The 17,500-nt window shown below is 47.8% G+C and overlaps 1 protein-coding gene across 1 annotated transcript in view; it reads left to right on the top strand.

The window, feature by feature from the left end:
• Positions 1-17,500, top strand: part of LOC138353542 (uncharacterized) — a 310,043-nt gene that overhangs the window by 242,190 nt on the left and 50,353 nt on the right. The window contains exon 3 of the mRNA XM_069306704.1: positions 5,397-5,535. Coding sequence (XP_069162805.1) covers positions 5,397-5,535 — 139 coding nt within the window. The remainder of the gene's footprint in view (positions 1-5,396; positions 5,536-17,500) is intronic.

The raw sequence follows: 17,500 nt of genomic DNA, 5'->3' as shown, positions 1-17,500 counted from the left end.
TGGGAACCTCACCACCAAGGTAGAACACTGCTCCACCCTGTGGAACCTCACCACCAAGTGGAACACTGTTCCACCCTGGGGAACCTCACCACCAAGGTAGAACACTGCTCCACCCTGAGGAACCTCACCACCAGGTGGAACACTGTTCCACCCTGGGGAACCTCACCACCAAGGTAGAACACTGCTCCACCCTGGGGAACCTCACCAAGTGGAACACTGCTCCACCCTGGGGAACCTCACCACCAAGTGGAACACTGCTCCACCCTGGGGAACCTCACCACCAAGGTGGAACACTGCTCCACCCTGGGGAACCTCACCACCAAGGTAGAACACTGCTCCACCCTGAGGAACCTCAGCATCAAGTGGAACACTGCTCCACCCTGAGGAACCTCACCACCAAGTAGAACACTGCTCCACCCTGGGGAACCTCACCACCAAGTGGAACACTGTTCCACCCTGGGGAACCTCACCACCAAGTGGAACACTGTTCCACCCTGGGGAACCTCACCACCAAGTGGAACACTGTTCCACCCTGGGGAACCTCACCACCAAGTGGAACACTGTTCCACCCTGGGGAACCTCACCATCAAGGTAGAACACTGCTCCACCCTGGGGAACCTCACCACCAAGTGGAACACTGTTCCACCCTGGGGGAACCTCATGACCATCCAGGTGACTGAGAATAACACCCACACATACTTAATAATTTACACATGTAGAGTGCACCTTGGTTCAGCCCGATGTAAACAACGTTCCTGTAAATGTGTAAATCGATTACCAGCGTGCGAGAGGTTAGTGGAGAGTGGCGGTGCTTGCCCCTGTTCAATTGATCTGTCTGTGCTAGCAGTTGGCGCTTTGGGAGACTGTTGTTGTTGGGGATGTGTAGGTGTTCTTGGTGGAGTGTGTAGGGGGGGGGGGGGGTGCTGCCAGCTGGCGAGTTGCCACCAGCTGGCAACTCGCCCGTTGGAATCACCAGCTGGCAACTCGCCCGTTGGAATCACCAGCTGGCAACTCGCCCGTTGGAATCACCAGCTGGCAACTCGCCCGTTGGAATCACCAGCTGGCAACTCGCCCGTTGGAGTCACCAGCTGGCAACTCGCCCGTTGGAATCACCAGCTGGTAACTCGCCCGTTGGAATCACCAGCTGGCAACTTCCCCGTTGAACCACCAGCTGGCAACTCGCCCCAGGAACCACCAGCTGGCAACTTGCCCTCAGGAACCACCAGCTGGCAACTCGCCCCAGGAACCACCAGCTGGCAACTCACCCCCAGGAACCACCAGCTGGCAACTCACCCTCAGGAACCACCAGCTGGCAACTCGCCCGTTGGAACCACCAGCTGGCAACTCGCCCTCAGGGACCACCAGCTGGCAACTTGCCCTCAGGGACCACCAGCTGGCAACTCGCCCGTTGGAATCACCAGCTGGCAACTCGCCCGTTGGAACCACCAGCTGGCAACTTGCCCTCAGGTACCACCAGCTGGCAACTTGCCCTCAGGAACCACCAGCTGGCAACTCGCCCCAGGAACCACCAGCTGGCAACTCGCCCCAGGAACCATCAGCTGGCAACTCGCCCCAGGAACCACCAGCTGGCAACTTGCCCTCAGGAACCACCAGCTGGCAACTCGCCCCAGGAACCACCAGCTGGCAACTCACCCCCAGGAACCACCAGCTGGCAACTCACCCTCAGGAACCACCAGCTGGCAACTCGCCCGTTGGAACCACCAGCTGGCAACTCGCCCTCAGGGACCACCAGCTGGCAACTTGCCCTCAGGGACCACCAGCTGGCAACTCGCCCGTTGGAATCACCAGCTGGCAACTCGCCCGTTGGAACCACCAGCTGGCAACTTGCCCTCAGGTACCACCAGCTGGCAACTTGCCCTCAGGAACCACCAGCTGGCAACTCGCCCCAGGAACCACCAGCTGGCAACTCGCCCCAGGAACCATCAGCTGGCAACTCGCCCCAGGAACCACCAGCTGGCAACTTGCCCTCAGGAACCACCAGCTGGCAACTCGCCCCAGGAACCACCAGCTGGCAACTCGCCGCAGGAACCACCAGCTGGCAACTCGCCCCAGGAACCACCAGCTGGCAACTCGCCCCAGGAACCACCAGCTGGCAACTCGCCCAGGAACCACTAGCTGGCAACTCGCCCCAGGAACCACTAGCTGGCAACTCGCCCCAGGAACCACCAGCTGGCAACTCGCCCCAGGAACCACCAGCTGGCATCTCGCCCCAGGAACCACCAGCTGGCATCTCGCCCCAGGAACCACCAGCTGGCAACTCGCCCCAGGAACCACTAGCTGGCAACTCGCCCCAGGAACCACCAGCTGGCATCTCGCCCCAGGAACTACCAGCTGGCAACTCGCCCCAGGAACCACTAGCTGGCAACTCGCCCCAGGAACCACCAGCTGGCAACTCGCCCCAGGAACCACTAGCTGGCAACTCGCCCCAGGAACCACCAGCTGGCATCTCGCCCCAGGAACTACCAGCTGGCAACTCGCCCCAGGAACCACTAGCTGGCAACTCGCCCCAGGAACCACCAGCTGGCATCTCGCGCCAGGACCCACCAGCTGGCAACTCGCCCCAGGAACCACTAGCTGGCAACTCGCCCTCAGGAACCACCAGCTCGCAACTCGCCCTCAGGAACCACCAGCTGGCAACTCGCCCCAGGAACCACCAGCTGGCAACTCGCCCTCAGGAACCACTAGCTGGCAACTCGCCCTCATGAACCACTAGCTGGCAACTCGCCCTCAGGAACCACCAGCTGGCAACTCACCCTCATGAACCACTAGCTGGCAACTCGCCCTCAGGAACCACCAGCTGGCAACTCACCCTCATGAACCACTAGCTGGCAACTCGCCCTCAGGAACCACTAGCTGGCAACTCGCCCTCAGGAACCACCAGCTGGCAACTCACCCTCATGAACCACTAGCTGGCAACTCGCCCTCAGGAACCACCAGCTGGCAACTCACCCTCATGAACCACTAGCTGGCAACTCGCCCTCAGGAACCACCAGCTGGCAACTCACCCTCATGAACCACTAGCTGGCAACTCGCCCTCAGGAACCACCAGCTGGCAACTTGCCCCAGGAACCACTAGCTGGCAACTTGCCCCAGGAACCACCAGCTGGCAACTTGCCCCAGGAACCACCAGCTGGCAACTTGCCCCAGGAACCACCAGCTGGCAACTTGCCCCAGGAACCACCAGCTGGCAACTTGCCCCAGGAACCACTAGCTGGCAACTTGCCCCAGGAACCACCAGCTGGCAACTCGCCCCAGGAACCACCAGCTGGCAACTTGACCCAGGAACCACCAGCTGGCAACTTGCCCCAGGAACCACCAGCTGGCAACTTGCCCCAGGAACCACCAGCTGGCAACTCGCCCCAGGAACCACCAGCTGGCAACTTGCCCCAGGAACCACCAGCTGGCAACTTGCCCCAGGAACCACCAGCTGGCAACTCGCCCCAGGAACCACCAGCTGGCAACTTGCCCCAGGAACCACCAGCTGGCAACTTGCCCCAGGAACCACCAGCTGGCAACTTGCCCTCAGGGACCACCACCTGGCAACTTGCCCCAGGAACCACCAGCTGGCAACTTGCCCCAGGAACCACCAGCTGGCAACTCGCCCCAGGAACCACCAGCTAGCAACTTGCCCCAGGAACCACCAGCTGGCAACTTGCCCCAGGAACCACCAGCTGGCAACTTGCCCTCAGGGACCACCACCTGGCAACTTGCCCCAGGAACCACCAGCTGGCAACTTGCCCCAGGAACCACCAGCTGGCAACTTGCCCTCAGGGACCACCACCTGGCAACTTGCCCCAGGAACCACCAGCTGGCAACTTGCCCTCAGGGACCACCACCTGGCAACTTGCCCCAGGAACCACCAGCTGGCAACTTGCCCCAGGAACCACCAGCTGGCAACTCGCCCCAGGAACCACCAGCTGGCAACTTGCCCCAGGAACCACCAGCTGGCAACTCGCCCCAGGAACCACCAGCTGGCAACTTGCCCCAGGAACCACCAGCTGGCAACTTGCCCCAGGAACCACCAGCTGGCAACTCGCCCCAGGAACCACCAGCTGGCAACTTGCCCCAGGAACCACCAGCTGGCAACTCGCCCCAGGAACCACCAGCTGGCAACTTGCCCCAGGAACCACCAGCTGGCAACTCGCCCCAGGAACCACCAGCTGGCAACTTGCCCCAGGAACCACCAGCTGGCAACTCGCCCCAGGAACCACCAGCTGGCAACTTGCCCCAGGAACCACCAGCTGGCAACTCGCCCCAGGAACCACCAGCTGGCAACTTGCCCCAGGAACCACCAGCTGGCAACTCGCCCCAGGAACCACCAGCTGGCAACTCGCCCCAGGAACCACCAGCTGGCAACTCGCCCCAGGAACCACCAGCTGGCAACTTGCCCCAGGAACCACCAGCTGGCAACTCGCCCCAGGAACCACCAGCTGGCAACTTGCCCCAGGAACCACCAGCTGGCAACTTGCCCCAGGAACCACCAGCTGGCAACTTGCCCCAGGAACCACCACCTGGCAACTCGCCCCAGGAACCACCAGCTGGCAACTCGCCCCAGGAACCACCAGCTGGCAACTCGCCCCAGGAACCACCAGCTGGCAACTCGCCCCAGGAACCACCAGCTGGCAACTCGCCCCAGGAACCACCAGCTGGCAACTTGCCCCAGGAACCACCAGCTGGCAACTTGCCCCAGGAACCACCAGCTGGCAACTTGCCCCAGGAACCACCAGCTGGCAACTTGCCCCAGGAACCACCAGCTGGCAACTTGCCCCAGGAACCACCAGCTGGCAACTTGCCCCAGGAACCACCAGCTGGCAACTTGCCCCAGGAACCACCAGCTGGCAACTTGCCCCAGGAACCACCAGCTGGCAACTTGCCCCAGGAACCACCAGCTGGCAACTTGCCCCAGGAACCACCAGCTGGCAACTCGCCCGCTGTGTTGTTCAGAACAATCACAACAAACCGATTTATTTAGATTTGTGTTTGTTCCCTCTACATGTGAATGGGTTTTATATTATTATATTTTTGTACGTTTTTCACTGCATTTGTTTAAGTTGGGTTTTCAATTTATATTTATATATATATATATATATATATATATATATATATATATATATATATATATATATATATATGTATATATTTGTTTTGAATTGTTGAATTGATTTATATGTATACTCCTATATCTTAAGTCTCCCGTGTACTGTCACGTTTTTTATATCATTGTGTTTCCACACTCCCTGTCCCGCCCTCTTTCTTACTATGTCCCTTAAACATCTGTATCCCTTTCCATCCACTTCCCTTTCCCTTCCGCTGGCCTGTCAGTCAGCCTCACGTGGTCCCCACTCACTGGGCATGTCTCTCTCTCCCCCTGACAGAGTGCTCCTTACCGGTTCAGTGGCACGATGGGTGGTTCCATTCGGGCGTCGAGGATCCTGTTATCATCAATGAGCACAGCATCAGCTTCAAGGGTGCTTGTATCATGAACGACAGGGACCGCTACCTTATGAAGGATCTGTGAGTATTGCTCTCTTCTTCTGTGTGTGTGTGTGTGTGTGTGTGTGTAGTGTATAAAACCTGTCAGAGTGTGTGTGTGTAACCTGTCAGAGTGTGTGTGTGTAACCTGTCAGTGTGTGTGTGTGTTTAACACGTGTAGCGATGCTAGTGACTGGGTGTAAGAATACAACGCTATCCAACATACGTAGGGTTCGTACACTTCCGTCTGTCATGCAAGGTTCGGGATCTGGCTCAGTCCTCACCTCAAGTGCCGTACTGTTAAGTACGGAACACTTGGGTATTGAGTACTTAGCCACGCAATGGGATTACTGTGCGTTTGGGATGGTGAAATGCAATTTTAACACGTATATAACACACACACACACACACACACAGACGGAGTACCACAGTTGGGGAGACATGATAACCACCTACAAAATTCTCAGGGGAATTAACAGGATGGACAAAGACAAACTCTTCAGCGTCGGAGGGACACGAACAAGGGGACACAGGTGGAAACTTAGTAGCCACATGAGCCACAGAGACATTAGAAAGAATTTTTCCAGTGTCAGAGTAGTTAATAAATGGAATGTATTAGGAAGTGATGTGGTGGAGGCTGACTCCATACACAGTTTCAAGTGTAGATATGATAGAGCCCAGTAGGCTCAGGAACCTGTACACCAGTTGATTGACAGTTGAGAGGCGGGACCAAAGAGCCAGAGCTCAACCCCCGTAAGGACAATTAGGTAAGTACAGAGTACCCAGAGGCGGAGGAAGAGTACCCGGAGGAGCCCGGGGCCACCACACAGAGGTAGCAATACTAGGAGAAGAGTAGTGAGGACTCCCTCACACCTCACCTCTCCTCACCAGTACTCCAGCCTCCGTGGCGCAAATCATATAAACTGCCAACCACAATAGCCTGGGGAAAACTATTTCACCAATTCCACGAGCGGTGAACCTCCTTCACGGGGGGGGGGGGGGGGGTGGAGACAAGATAGTCCTCATCCTTGTTCCTCCCTTGATGAGAAGTACAGTGGCCAAGTACTCCCCATGGCCTTGCTTGGTCGTAGTTCGATTCCTCGATGCACCTCAATAAATGCTACTCACACGCTGCACTTTTCTCATGTATATATATATATATATATATATATATATATATATATATATATATATATATATATTTATATATATATATATATACATATATATATATATATATATATATATATATATATATATATATATATATATATATATATTTATATATATATATATATACATATATATATATATATATATATATATATATATATATATATATTTATATATATATATATATATATATATATATATATATATATATATATATATATATATATATATATATATATATCTTCGATTAACTTTTCACTTCCCATAGTATTTGTTTTTTTCATTGAATCTGCGTGTGTTGGTAGGTGTTATATCGGCAACTGTGGTGGCCAACTTTATTATATTAGTGGGCTGATCATTTCTGCCAATCAGGTGGCCACTGGCCGCTCTGGGTTTCAACTTTGTGTCGAAGCTTCGCCTTTATAGGTGTTTCGTGTTGTTCACTGTTGCTTCCATTACATTTCACAGCTGTGGGATTGGATTGGGTTATTTTTATTGATATAGATTTATGTATTCTGTGTTTTATTAGTTTTCCTGGTGTGATGAATTCTAATTGGGAAAAAAGGAAGATTGAAAAGCTTGTGAAGGGTGTGTGTGTGTGTGTGTGTGTGTGTGTGTGTGTGTGTGTGTGTGTTTGTGGCGTTTATTGCTGAGAGTGAAGGGGGAAAGGCTGTGGAATACATATGTATGGGGGCCGCGTGTATGTGTATATATATGTATGGGGGGCAGAGTGTATGTGCACATATGTATGGGGCTGCGTGTATGTGTACATATGCATGGAGGGGCAGAGTGTATCTGTACATATGTATGGGGGCAGCGTGTGTGTGTTCCTATGTATGGGGGGGGACAGCGTGTATGTATACATATGTATACATACATGAATGCAGCGGGGTGTATACGTAGGCACAAAGGTTGACAGAAGGGAGACACATTATATGGGCAGATGTGAGGTCTAGGAAGACGTTTCCCCTCAATGATGTCTCCTCTATGTATCCACCTAGTTGTGCTTGCGGGGGTTGAGCTCTGGCTCTTTCGCCCCGCCTCTCAACTGTCAATCAATCAACTGATTTATTTTTCCACACACATACACACATACATATTTATATATTTCTACCAACAGTGTGCTGCTAGGGGCACCTCTGGGCTCGAGCGCCATTGAGGTAGTCCTTGAAGAATAGCTGAACGACTTGATGAGGATGGAGGAAAAAATAAGGGCTTAGGATGCCCTCGAGGCGTTGTACCTCCTCACAAGGTGCCTGGCTTTGTCCAGACTTAACCTATTCGTAGAGGTGTGCTCCCTTCCAAAATTAACAGAATACGACTCACTCCTAAAATCAATAACCATGAAAGTGTTAAACCTCTCCCTGCAAGATGTCCAGTGGGACCAAGCAACGCTCCCAGTTAGACTCGGGGGGTATAGGTATTCGCAAGGCGACACAGTTAGCATTGCCAGCATTCTTATCCTCGACCAGTGCTACAAGTAAATTAGTGAATGAGTTACTACCAGAATACCTAAGTGACTCTATTGTGACTTATGATTTGCGGAAGGAGCCGGCCAGTGGGACAATCTTGCCAACTGTCACCTCTCTTGAGAAGTTATCTTGAGATGATTTCGGGGCTTTAGTGTCCCCGCGGCCCGGTCCTCGACCAGGCCTCCACTCCCAGGCCTCCACTCCCAGGCCTGTGACAGCTGACTAACACCCAGGTACCTATTTTACTGCTAGGTAACAGGGGCATAGGGTGAAAGAAACTCTGCCCATTGTTTCTCGCCTGCGCTCGGGATCGAACCCGGGACCACATGATCACAAGTCCAGTGTGCTGTCCGCTCGGCCGACCGACTCCACACATCCCACCCTCGACCAACTTTTACAAACGACGGCAAACAGGCCGAATGAGATAACCCCATAGTGAAGAACAGTGTCATGGCATTGCCGGAGGCAGCTTCCGAGAAGAACAAATCACGCCTCCTAGCTGTGCAAGCTCCCCATGCCGGGGACTTCCTGTTGGCCATCCCTAATTCCGCCTGGGGCACCCGCCTGGACCATCGGGCTCTAAGTATTGGTGTAAGTAATGTAAATAATGGACCTTCGGGCTCTAAAGTAATGCCTTCGATTCATTTATATTTCCCTATTTGTTGATATCCGCCGCCACCATGTTCCATAATGTGGGCCTGGGTTCCGTACCTCTTGTCTGCCAGGTCTTCCTCCTTCTTCTAGAAACATCCTGAGATTTCTGGTAAAGTCTCACATAGATTTCTCTGTCGTTTTCTGTTTGCCCTGTACCCATTTTGCCTCTGTGTAATGCCCCTTGGTCGTTGACATGGAGCCTCTTCATTTGACCAATCAAACTTTAGTCCCCCTAGTTCAGTTTTTGTGCTTCTTGCAGGGTCGGCGTTTGAGCCTCAATGGTGCAAGTGATTGGGCACTATCCCTTCATCCCGTCCTTACATCCCATCCTATAAGCTATCCTCATATCGCTTTTCCCTCCCTCAAAATGACTTTACTTCCTGTCTGGGTCAGAGGTTAAAGCCGCAACTACTGAATGAGGTCAAAGAACATAGACTGATATGTGACTGTGTGATGAAGATCAGTAATCTCCCTTATCTCTACAGTTAGTTAGAGTAAATACATTCACAATGATATTATGACGTCACTTTAGGTTTAATGATGTCATGACTAGTGTTGAGACATGACAATAAAGTGTGGTTATCTTAGCAGACATGACAATAAAGTGGGGTTATCTTACGAGACATGACAATAAAGTGTGGTTATCTTAGCAGACATGACAATAAAGTAGAGTTATCTTAGCAGACATGACAATAAAGTGGGGTTATCTTATGAAACATGACAATAAAGTCGGGTTATCTTATGAAACATGACAATAAAGTGGGGTTATCTTATGAGACATGACAATAAAGTGAGTTATCTTAGCAGACATGACAATAATGTGAGTTATCTTAGCAGACATGACAGTAAAGTGAGGTTATCTTAGCAGACATGACAATAAAGTGAGTTATCTTATGAGACATGACAATAAAGTGAGTTATCTTAGGAGGCATGACAATAAAGTGAGTTATCGTAGGAGACATGACAATAAAGTGAGTTATCTTGTGAGACATGACAATAAAGTGGAGTTATCTTAGCAGGCATGACAATAAAGTGGGGTTATCTTATCAGACATGACAATAAAGTGGGGTTATCTTAGCAGACATGACAATAAATTGAGTTATCTTAGCAAACATGACAATAAAGTGAGTTATCTTAGGAGACATGACAATAAAGTGGAGTTATCTTAGGAGACATGATAATGAAGGTTATCCCAAGAACCACGAACAAAACCAGGTTATCTTAAGAGGACATGATCACACAGAATCAGGCTCCTCAGGCTTATAATAACCCCCTTCCTCCCCCCCCCTCGTCCTACAGTGGTGTGATCTTATAACCACATTGCACTCAACAAAGTAATTTGCACAAATCACCCCAAAAAAAATAATAATAATAAAAAAATAGTATTGAATATAGAGAATTTGTGAATATGTTGTGTCGTTAATTGCAAATTTGGTGTGTATATTGGTGAAAAATCTCATTTGATTTCACGTTGATAGCCGCCACACTGGAGGTGGGTATGTACCTGTTTTTCAGCTCATAATACACAATGATAACAACTTTTTACAAAAAGGGGGGGGAATGTGTATTATTTTTTTTTATGGAATAATGTCGAAAGACTTTATAATTCTCCCCCCCCCTCCCCCTCCTCCCCCTCTCGTAAATATATATTCCTCAAATACGAAAAAAATATTTATTTCGGGAATAAAACGACGCGGCATCCATTATAGATGTTGGTAATATTTATATATATATATATATATGTTAAAAAAAATCGAACATGAAAAAGACAAGTGAAAATGGCGGCTGGGGGGTGGGGGGTGGGGGGGGAAGGGGGGGGGTGAAATAATTCTGAATTTGATATCGTTCCAACACTTCATTTCAATTTGGGTGCAAATGTATTAAAGATGACATGTTTGTCGCCGGGGGCCGGTTGGCTCGCTGGCTTGGCCGGCTGGCTGGCTGGCTGGTAGCCGGCCGGCACACGCACTCCCTACACCGACACCTTTGTCTCCCCCTGCGTGCGTGTGCGTGCGTGTGCGTGTGTGTGTGTGTGTGTGTCACATTAGTACCAATAGCCATGATAACAGCACTAACCCACCACAGAACGTTAGCAGAGATGTCTGGGGCATAAATCCGATTGAATTATATCATCGTCCGGATAAGGGAACATTATTTCGAACGTTCAGACACTTGGCAGTCATCTTATCCGGCCTCGTTCGTGGCTCGTCGTCACTGTCGTCCGGAAATTAAATCCTCAGTCTTTGTTGTCACTTCCGACTGAAAGTAAGAAACGTTTCTGTCAAAATTTTTAATACTTTGGTCATTTTCTTCTTGGTTCTTGAAGGATTATTACAGGAGTTTGCCCTTTTTAGCGCCTGGAGTTTTAGGGTCTTTTGTCCGTTTTCTGTGAAGTGTTTTTTGGCTGCATGTTTTGTCCATTTTTTGTGAGGTGGTTTTTGGCTGTTTTGTCCGTTTTTTGTGAGGCGTTTCTTTGGCTGTTTTGTCCATTTTCTGTGAGGTGGTTTTTGGCTGGTTTGTCCATTTTCTGTGAGGCGTGTTTTGGCTGTTTTTGTCCATTTTCTGTGAGGCGTTTCTTTGGCTGTTTTGTCCATTTTCTGTGAGGTGGTTTTTGGCTGGTTTGTCCATTTTCTGTGAGGTGGTTTTTGGCTGTTTTGTCAATTTTCTGTGAGACGTTTTTACGGTGTTTTGTCAATTTTCTGTGAGACGTTTTTACGGTGTTTTGTCCATTTTCTGTGAGGTGGTTTTTGGCTGTTTTCTCCATTTTCTGTGAGGCGTTTTTTGGCTGTTTTGTCCATTTTCTGTGAGACGGTTTTACTGTATTTTTGTCCATTTTATGTGAGGCGTTTTAAGATGTCTCGTCCATTTTCTATAAACCGTTTTTAGGGTGTCTTGTCCATTTTCTGCGAGGCGTTTCAGGATGTCTCGTCCATTTTCTGTGTAGCATATTAGGGTGTTCGTTAAATTTGCGAGGATAAAATGACCGATAATCAATATGAGAAGAAAAGATATATAAACGAACATTAATGGTGTTGAAGGTGAACACAATTCACTGGCTTTCTCTAGATTAGAGGACAATCCCGTCCTCCTAAGGTCAAGAAAACGGTCAATTTAAAATGGTCTCTCCTAACCAACCAGAGGACCCAAAACAGAAAACGGGACATTACGTCACTTTCGCGGGCTGCTACCAATTATAGTACGTCAATTTTTTTTGGCCTTATGCAGAGTATCTTGAGGTTATCTTGAGGTTATCTTGAGATGATTTCGGGGCTTTTTAGTGTCCCCGCGGCCCGGTCCTCGACCAGGCCTCCACCCCCAGGAAGCAGCCAGTGACAGCTGACTAACACCCAGGTACCTATTTTACTGCTAGGTAACAGGGGGCATAGGGTGAAAGAAACTCTGCCCATTGTTTCTCGCCGGCGCCCGGGATCGAACACCGGGATCACAGGATCACAAGTCCAGCGTGCTGTCCGCTCGGCCGACCGGCTCCCAGAACTAAAACTAACGCTAAACTAAGATGTAGTTTACATATAGTAGTTTACATATAGTAGTTTACATATAGTAGTTTACATATAGTAGTTTACATATAGTAGTTTACATATAGTATGTTTACATACAGTATGTTTACATACAGTATGTTTACATACAGTATGTTTACATACAGTATGTTTACATACAGTATGTTTACATACAGTATGTTTACATACAGTATGTTTACATATAGTAGTTTACATATAGTAGTTTACATATAGTAGTTTACATACAGTATGTTTACATATAGTAGTTTACACATAGTAGTTTACATATATCAGTTTACATATAGTAGTTTACATGTAGCAGGTTTACCACAATTTCCCCGCTGGTGTTTATAGCCTTATAGACGGTGATTGATTTGTTATATAGATATGTCCAGCTAACTCACACCATACACTATCAAGATATCAAGTCAAGATTTCAGGGTATCAAGGCATCAGTATATCAAAGTATCAGCGTATCAAGATATCAAAGTATCAAGGCATCAAGATATAACAAATATCAAGGCATCAAGATATCAAAAATATCAAGGCACCAAGATATCAAAAGAATCAAGGCATCAAGATATCGAAAGTATCAAGGCATCAAAAGTATCAAGGCATCAAGATATCGAAAGTATCAAGGCATCAGGATATCAAAGCATCAAGATATCAAGGCACCAAGATATCAAAAGAATCAAGGCATCAAGATATCGAAAGTATCAAGGCATCAAAAGTATCAAGGCATCAAGATATCGAAAGTATCAAGGCATCAGGATATCAAAGCATCAAGATATCAAGGCACCAAGATATCAACACATCAGAGTATCGAGATATCAAGGTATGAAGGAACCACTCTATGAAGAGTGAATCAGACCGTGAACACACACGCCCCCCCCCACACCCACACCGCCCCCCCCTTAAGATAACACCAACAACAACAACAACAACACGAGGAATGGGATGAGGGGGGGGGGTAAGGACAGGTTAAGGACAGGTCCCCCCCCCAATCACAGGTTATAACCAAGTGGAATGGTAAGGGAAAGTTGTGAGAGTGTGTGAGGACAATGAGCTGGGTTGTGGGGGACACACTCCACAGTTACAACACTACACCCCTAAGACACCAGATATATACTTCTACAACCCTAGGGAGCCGGTCGGCCGAGCGGACAGCACGCTGGACTTGTGATCCTGTGGGCCCGGGTTCGATCCCAGGCGCCGGCGAGAAACAATGGGCAGAGTTTCTTTCACCCTATGTCCCTGTTACCTAGCAGTAAAATAGGTACCTGGGTGTTAGTCAGCTGTCACGGGCTGCTTCCTGGGGGTGGAGGCCTGGTCGAGGACCGGGCCGCGGGGACCCTAAAGCCCCGAAATCATCTCAAGATAACCTCAAAATAACCCCTCCCCCCCCCCTACAACACAGAACAGCCCTATAACACCACCGCAACAACCAAAATTGGATGAATAAATTCCCAAACCAACGAACATCCTGAATAGGGAGATAGAAGTATAATAGGCCTATTAAAACCTAGAATTCACAACTAAACAAAAATGCCTTTATATTTATCAACACGTAGGCCTAAACTAACAATGAACAGATGGGTTCCGTTGGTAGATGTCCAGCAAGTAGAGTAGAATGCAACTTGGCAATTGCAGGAGAATGAACAAATCCACAAGGGCCGTGACGAGGAATTCGAACCTGCGTCCGAGAGCATCCCAGACGGTGATTTAATCGACTGAGCTAAGACATGGTCGTAGCTTGGCGTAGTTCTGTTGTGTAAGGATGTAATGGAGAAGAGGTAGAACGGCCTATTGACATAGCTCGAGTGCAGGGGGGAGTTGTGTAAAACCCTGGTTTGTGTCTCGGAGAGGCTGCAGGATCCAAGTTAGGCGCAACATCTGATTAAATTCTTTTTGACCATGTCGTAGCTCAGTCGATTAAGGCAGCGTCTGGGATGCTCTCGGACGTAGGTTCGAATCCTCGTCACGGCCCCTTGTGGATTTGTTAATTTGATGTATCACGCTATTGTGATTTCTGTGTGTAGTAGAATATTGTATTCTCTAGGTTTCACCGGTCATAAGTGCTGGGTTTAGTCCATGGACTAAACCCAGCACTTATGTCCAACTCTCACTGGCCATTTTGTGCTCTTAATTGGAAACTTTGTATTATATTTTACTGGTTAGTTAGGTCTTGGCATGGACGATTTTAGGACAAAATTGGCAAACTACTGGAAAAAGAGGGACCTTTATCACACACACACACACACACACACACACACACACACACACACACACACACACACACACACACACACACACACACACACACACACACGTCCTGTTCGGGATCCAAGAGTCAATGCTCGATCCTGCAGACACAACTAGGTGAGTACACACACACACACACACACACACACACACACACACACACACACACACACACACACACACACCACACACACACACACACACACACACACACACACACACACACACACACACACACACACACACACACACACACACACACACACACAAGGAGGGGGGGGGGGATCAATATAGAGGCACGGGAAGTGATTTTATAATTTGTTCCGTCGAGAGAGAGTGAGGGAGAGCTAGAGAAGAGGTGAAGGGTAGATGGTAGACATGGGAGGGTAGATAGCATACATGGGAGGGTAGATGGCATACATGGGAGGGTAGATGACAGGCATGGGAGGGTAGATGGCATACATGGGAGGGGTAGATAGCATACATGCGAGGGTAGATGGCATACATGGGAGGGTAGATGGCATACATGGGAGGGTAGATTTCATACATGGGAGGGTAGATGTCACATATGGGATGGAACCTGGGAAATGGGAGAGATAGAGACATGAAAGAAAAAGCTAGAAGGAAGGAGGAGCTGATGAAAGAGAGAAAGGTAAAAGGAAGGAAGTGAAGGCGGTATAGAGGCATAAGTGATGGAATGAAGGTAGGGAGGTAGAGAGTGAGGGAGATTAGGGAAGGAAGTAGGGAAGTTAGCAGGGAATTCTGGCCTGAGCGAGATTGGCGGGACGAAATGGCGGGGTAACGACCCTGAACTGGGGAAGTTTGGCTATATGGGAGATGGAGGGAGGGAGAGGGAGAGAGAAGGGAGGGAGGGAGAGGGGGAGAGAGAAGGGAGAGAGCGAGGGAAGAGTGTTAAGGATGGAGGGAACCAATACCAAATGAGGGAAGTGTATTTGTCTTGTATACATTGAGAGGAGGTGTATGGGTGTATGTGTGTATGGGTGTGTGTGTGTGTGTGTGTGTGTGTGTGTGTGTGTGTGTGTGTGTGTGTGTGTGTGTGTGTATGTGTGTGTGTGTGTGTGTTTGTGTGTGTGTGTGTGAGTGTGTATATGTGTGTGTATATGTATGTATGTGTATGCGTTCACGAGTCCTCCAAGGTTACTGTGGGATTTATCTTATATTTGCGCGGGCAAAAAATACACCAATGGGGGAGATATATAGAGGGGAAAATACACACCTGGGCAAAATATACACCTACGAATAACATACACACACACATATTCACCAGAGGGAAAAAAAGTTCACGTAAGATAGAAATATATAATTATCAACAGAAATGCATCCACGGGCAGAAATACTCCGCCGGGAAAAATATACACCGGTCAGGGGCAAAAATACTCCAGTTTAATTTCCGCATTACCGTGAAGTGATGCTCTGGGGAGGGGGGGGAGGGAGGGAGGGAGAGAGAGAGAGAGAGAGAGAGAGAGAGAGAGAGAGAGAGAGAGAGAGAGAGAGAGAGAGAGAGAGAGAGAGAGAGACTTCATACTCCAGTTACAACTGTATTACCATATTGTATTACATAATGATGTATTCGTATGAGAATATTGTATTATGTGAGAACACTTCACAGTGATACAGTAACTACAGCTGTAGTCCCGCCATCTTGCTCAATATTTTCGGCCATTAATAATTTAATACATTCTGTATTCATTGATATATAAACATGTCTTTGAATCATTGTATTTTATGATAGATTTGTGTATTTTCATTGTATAATTGGGTTTTCCTCATAGATAAATCTATTTTCAAAAGATAATTCCATTTTTCTATAGATGTAAATGTGTTGAAAATAGAAAATTTCGACATATAATTTTTTCCTTATATATTTATATATACTTTTAGATTTTAGAATATGCCGCTAAGTGAATGTCTTTTGCGATAGATAAGTTTATTTTCCGTCAGATAATTGTATTTTTTAATACATTTTGATAGATAATTTTTCCAAAAGATAATTTTATTTTTGATTTTTACAATTATTTAGAAACTATCGAATTATATTTTGATATAATCAAACTGCTCACAAAATTATTCAAATAATTCCTTAATTAGGAAACAATTTAATATAATGAAAGTAGATCTAAGACTGGAATTTTTTTTAAAATTGAAGTAGGCCTATGTGAATTTAATCGTAGATGGTAGATTCGATTGTTAAGTTCACCTGTGGAAATGTGACTAAAATAATTATTCTGTATTTGAACTGACCTGTGGAGAACATTTTTGGCTAGGTTAAAAGTTTGGAGGAAAATGGTTAGGTGTTTGAGGTCTTATACTCTCTCTCTCTCTCTCTCTCTCTCTCTCTCTCTCTCTCTCTCTCTCTCTCTCTCTCTCTCTCTCTCTCTCTCTCTCTTTCTTTCTCTCTCTCTCTCTCTCTCTCTCTCTCTCTCTCTCTCTCTCTCTCTCTCTCTCTCTCTCTCTCTCTCTCTCTCTCTCCTTACCTAACCTAACCTAACCTTACCTAACCTAACCTAACCTAACCTAACCTTACCTAACCTAACCTAACCTAACCTTACCTAACCTAACCTAACCTAACCTAACCTTACCCAAGCTAACCTAACCTAACCTAACCTAACCTAACCTAACCTTACCTAAGCTAACCTAACCTAACCTAACCTAACCTAACCTAACCTTACCTAACCTAACCTAACCTAACCTTACCTAACCTAACCTAACCTAACCTAACCTAACCTTACCAGGATTTGAACTGCTTGTAAACAAGAATTGTTCCCATCGGGACGGGATTGACTAGGGGAAATAAACCCAGAGGGTATGGGAATAAACTCAACTAATCAAGGGACAAACAAAGACCCAGAGAGAGAAGAGAGAAGTGACAAAGGAGACCGAGAGAGAAGAGGAAAAGGAATTACCGAA

Source organism: Procambarus clarkii, chromosome 58 (genome assembly GCF_040958095.1).
Source record: "Procambarus clarkii isolate CNS0578487 chromosome 58, FALCON_Pclarkii_2.0, whole genome shotgun sequence".
NCBI classification, from domain to species: Eukaryota; Metazoa; Arthropoda; class Malacostraca; order Decapoda; family Cambaridae; genus Procambarus; species Procambarus clarkii.
This window is presented reverse-complemented; position numbering and strand designations above follow the sequence as displayed.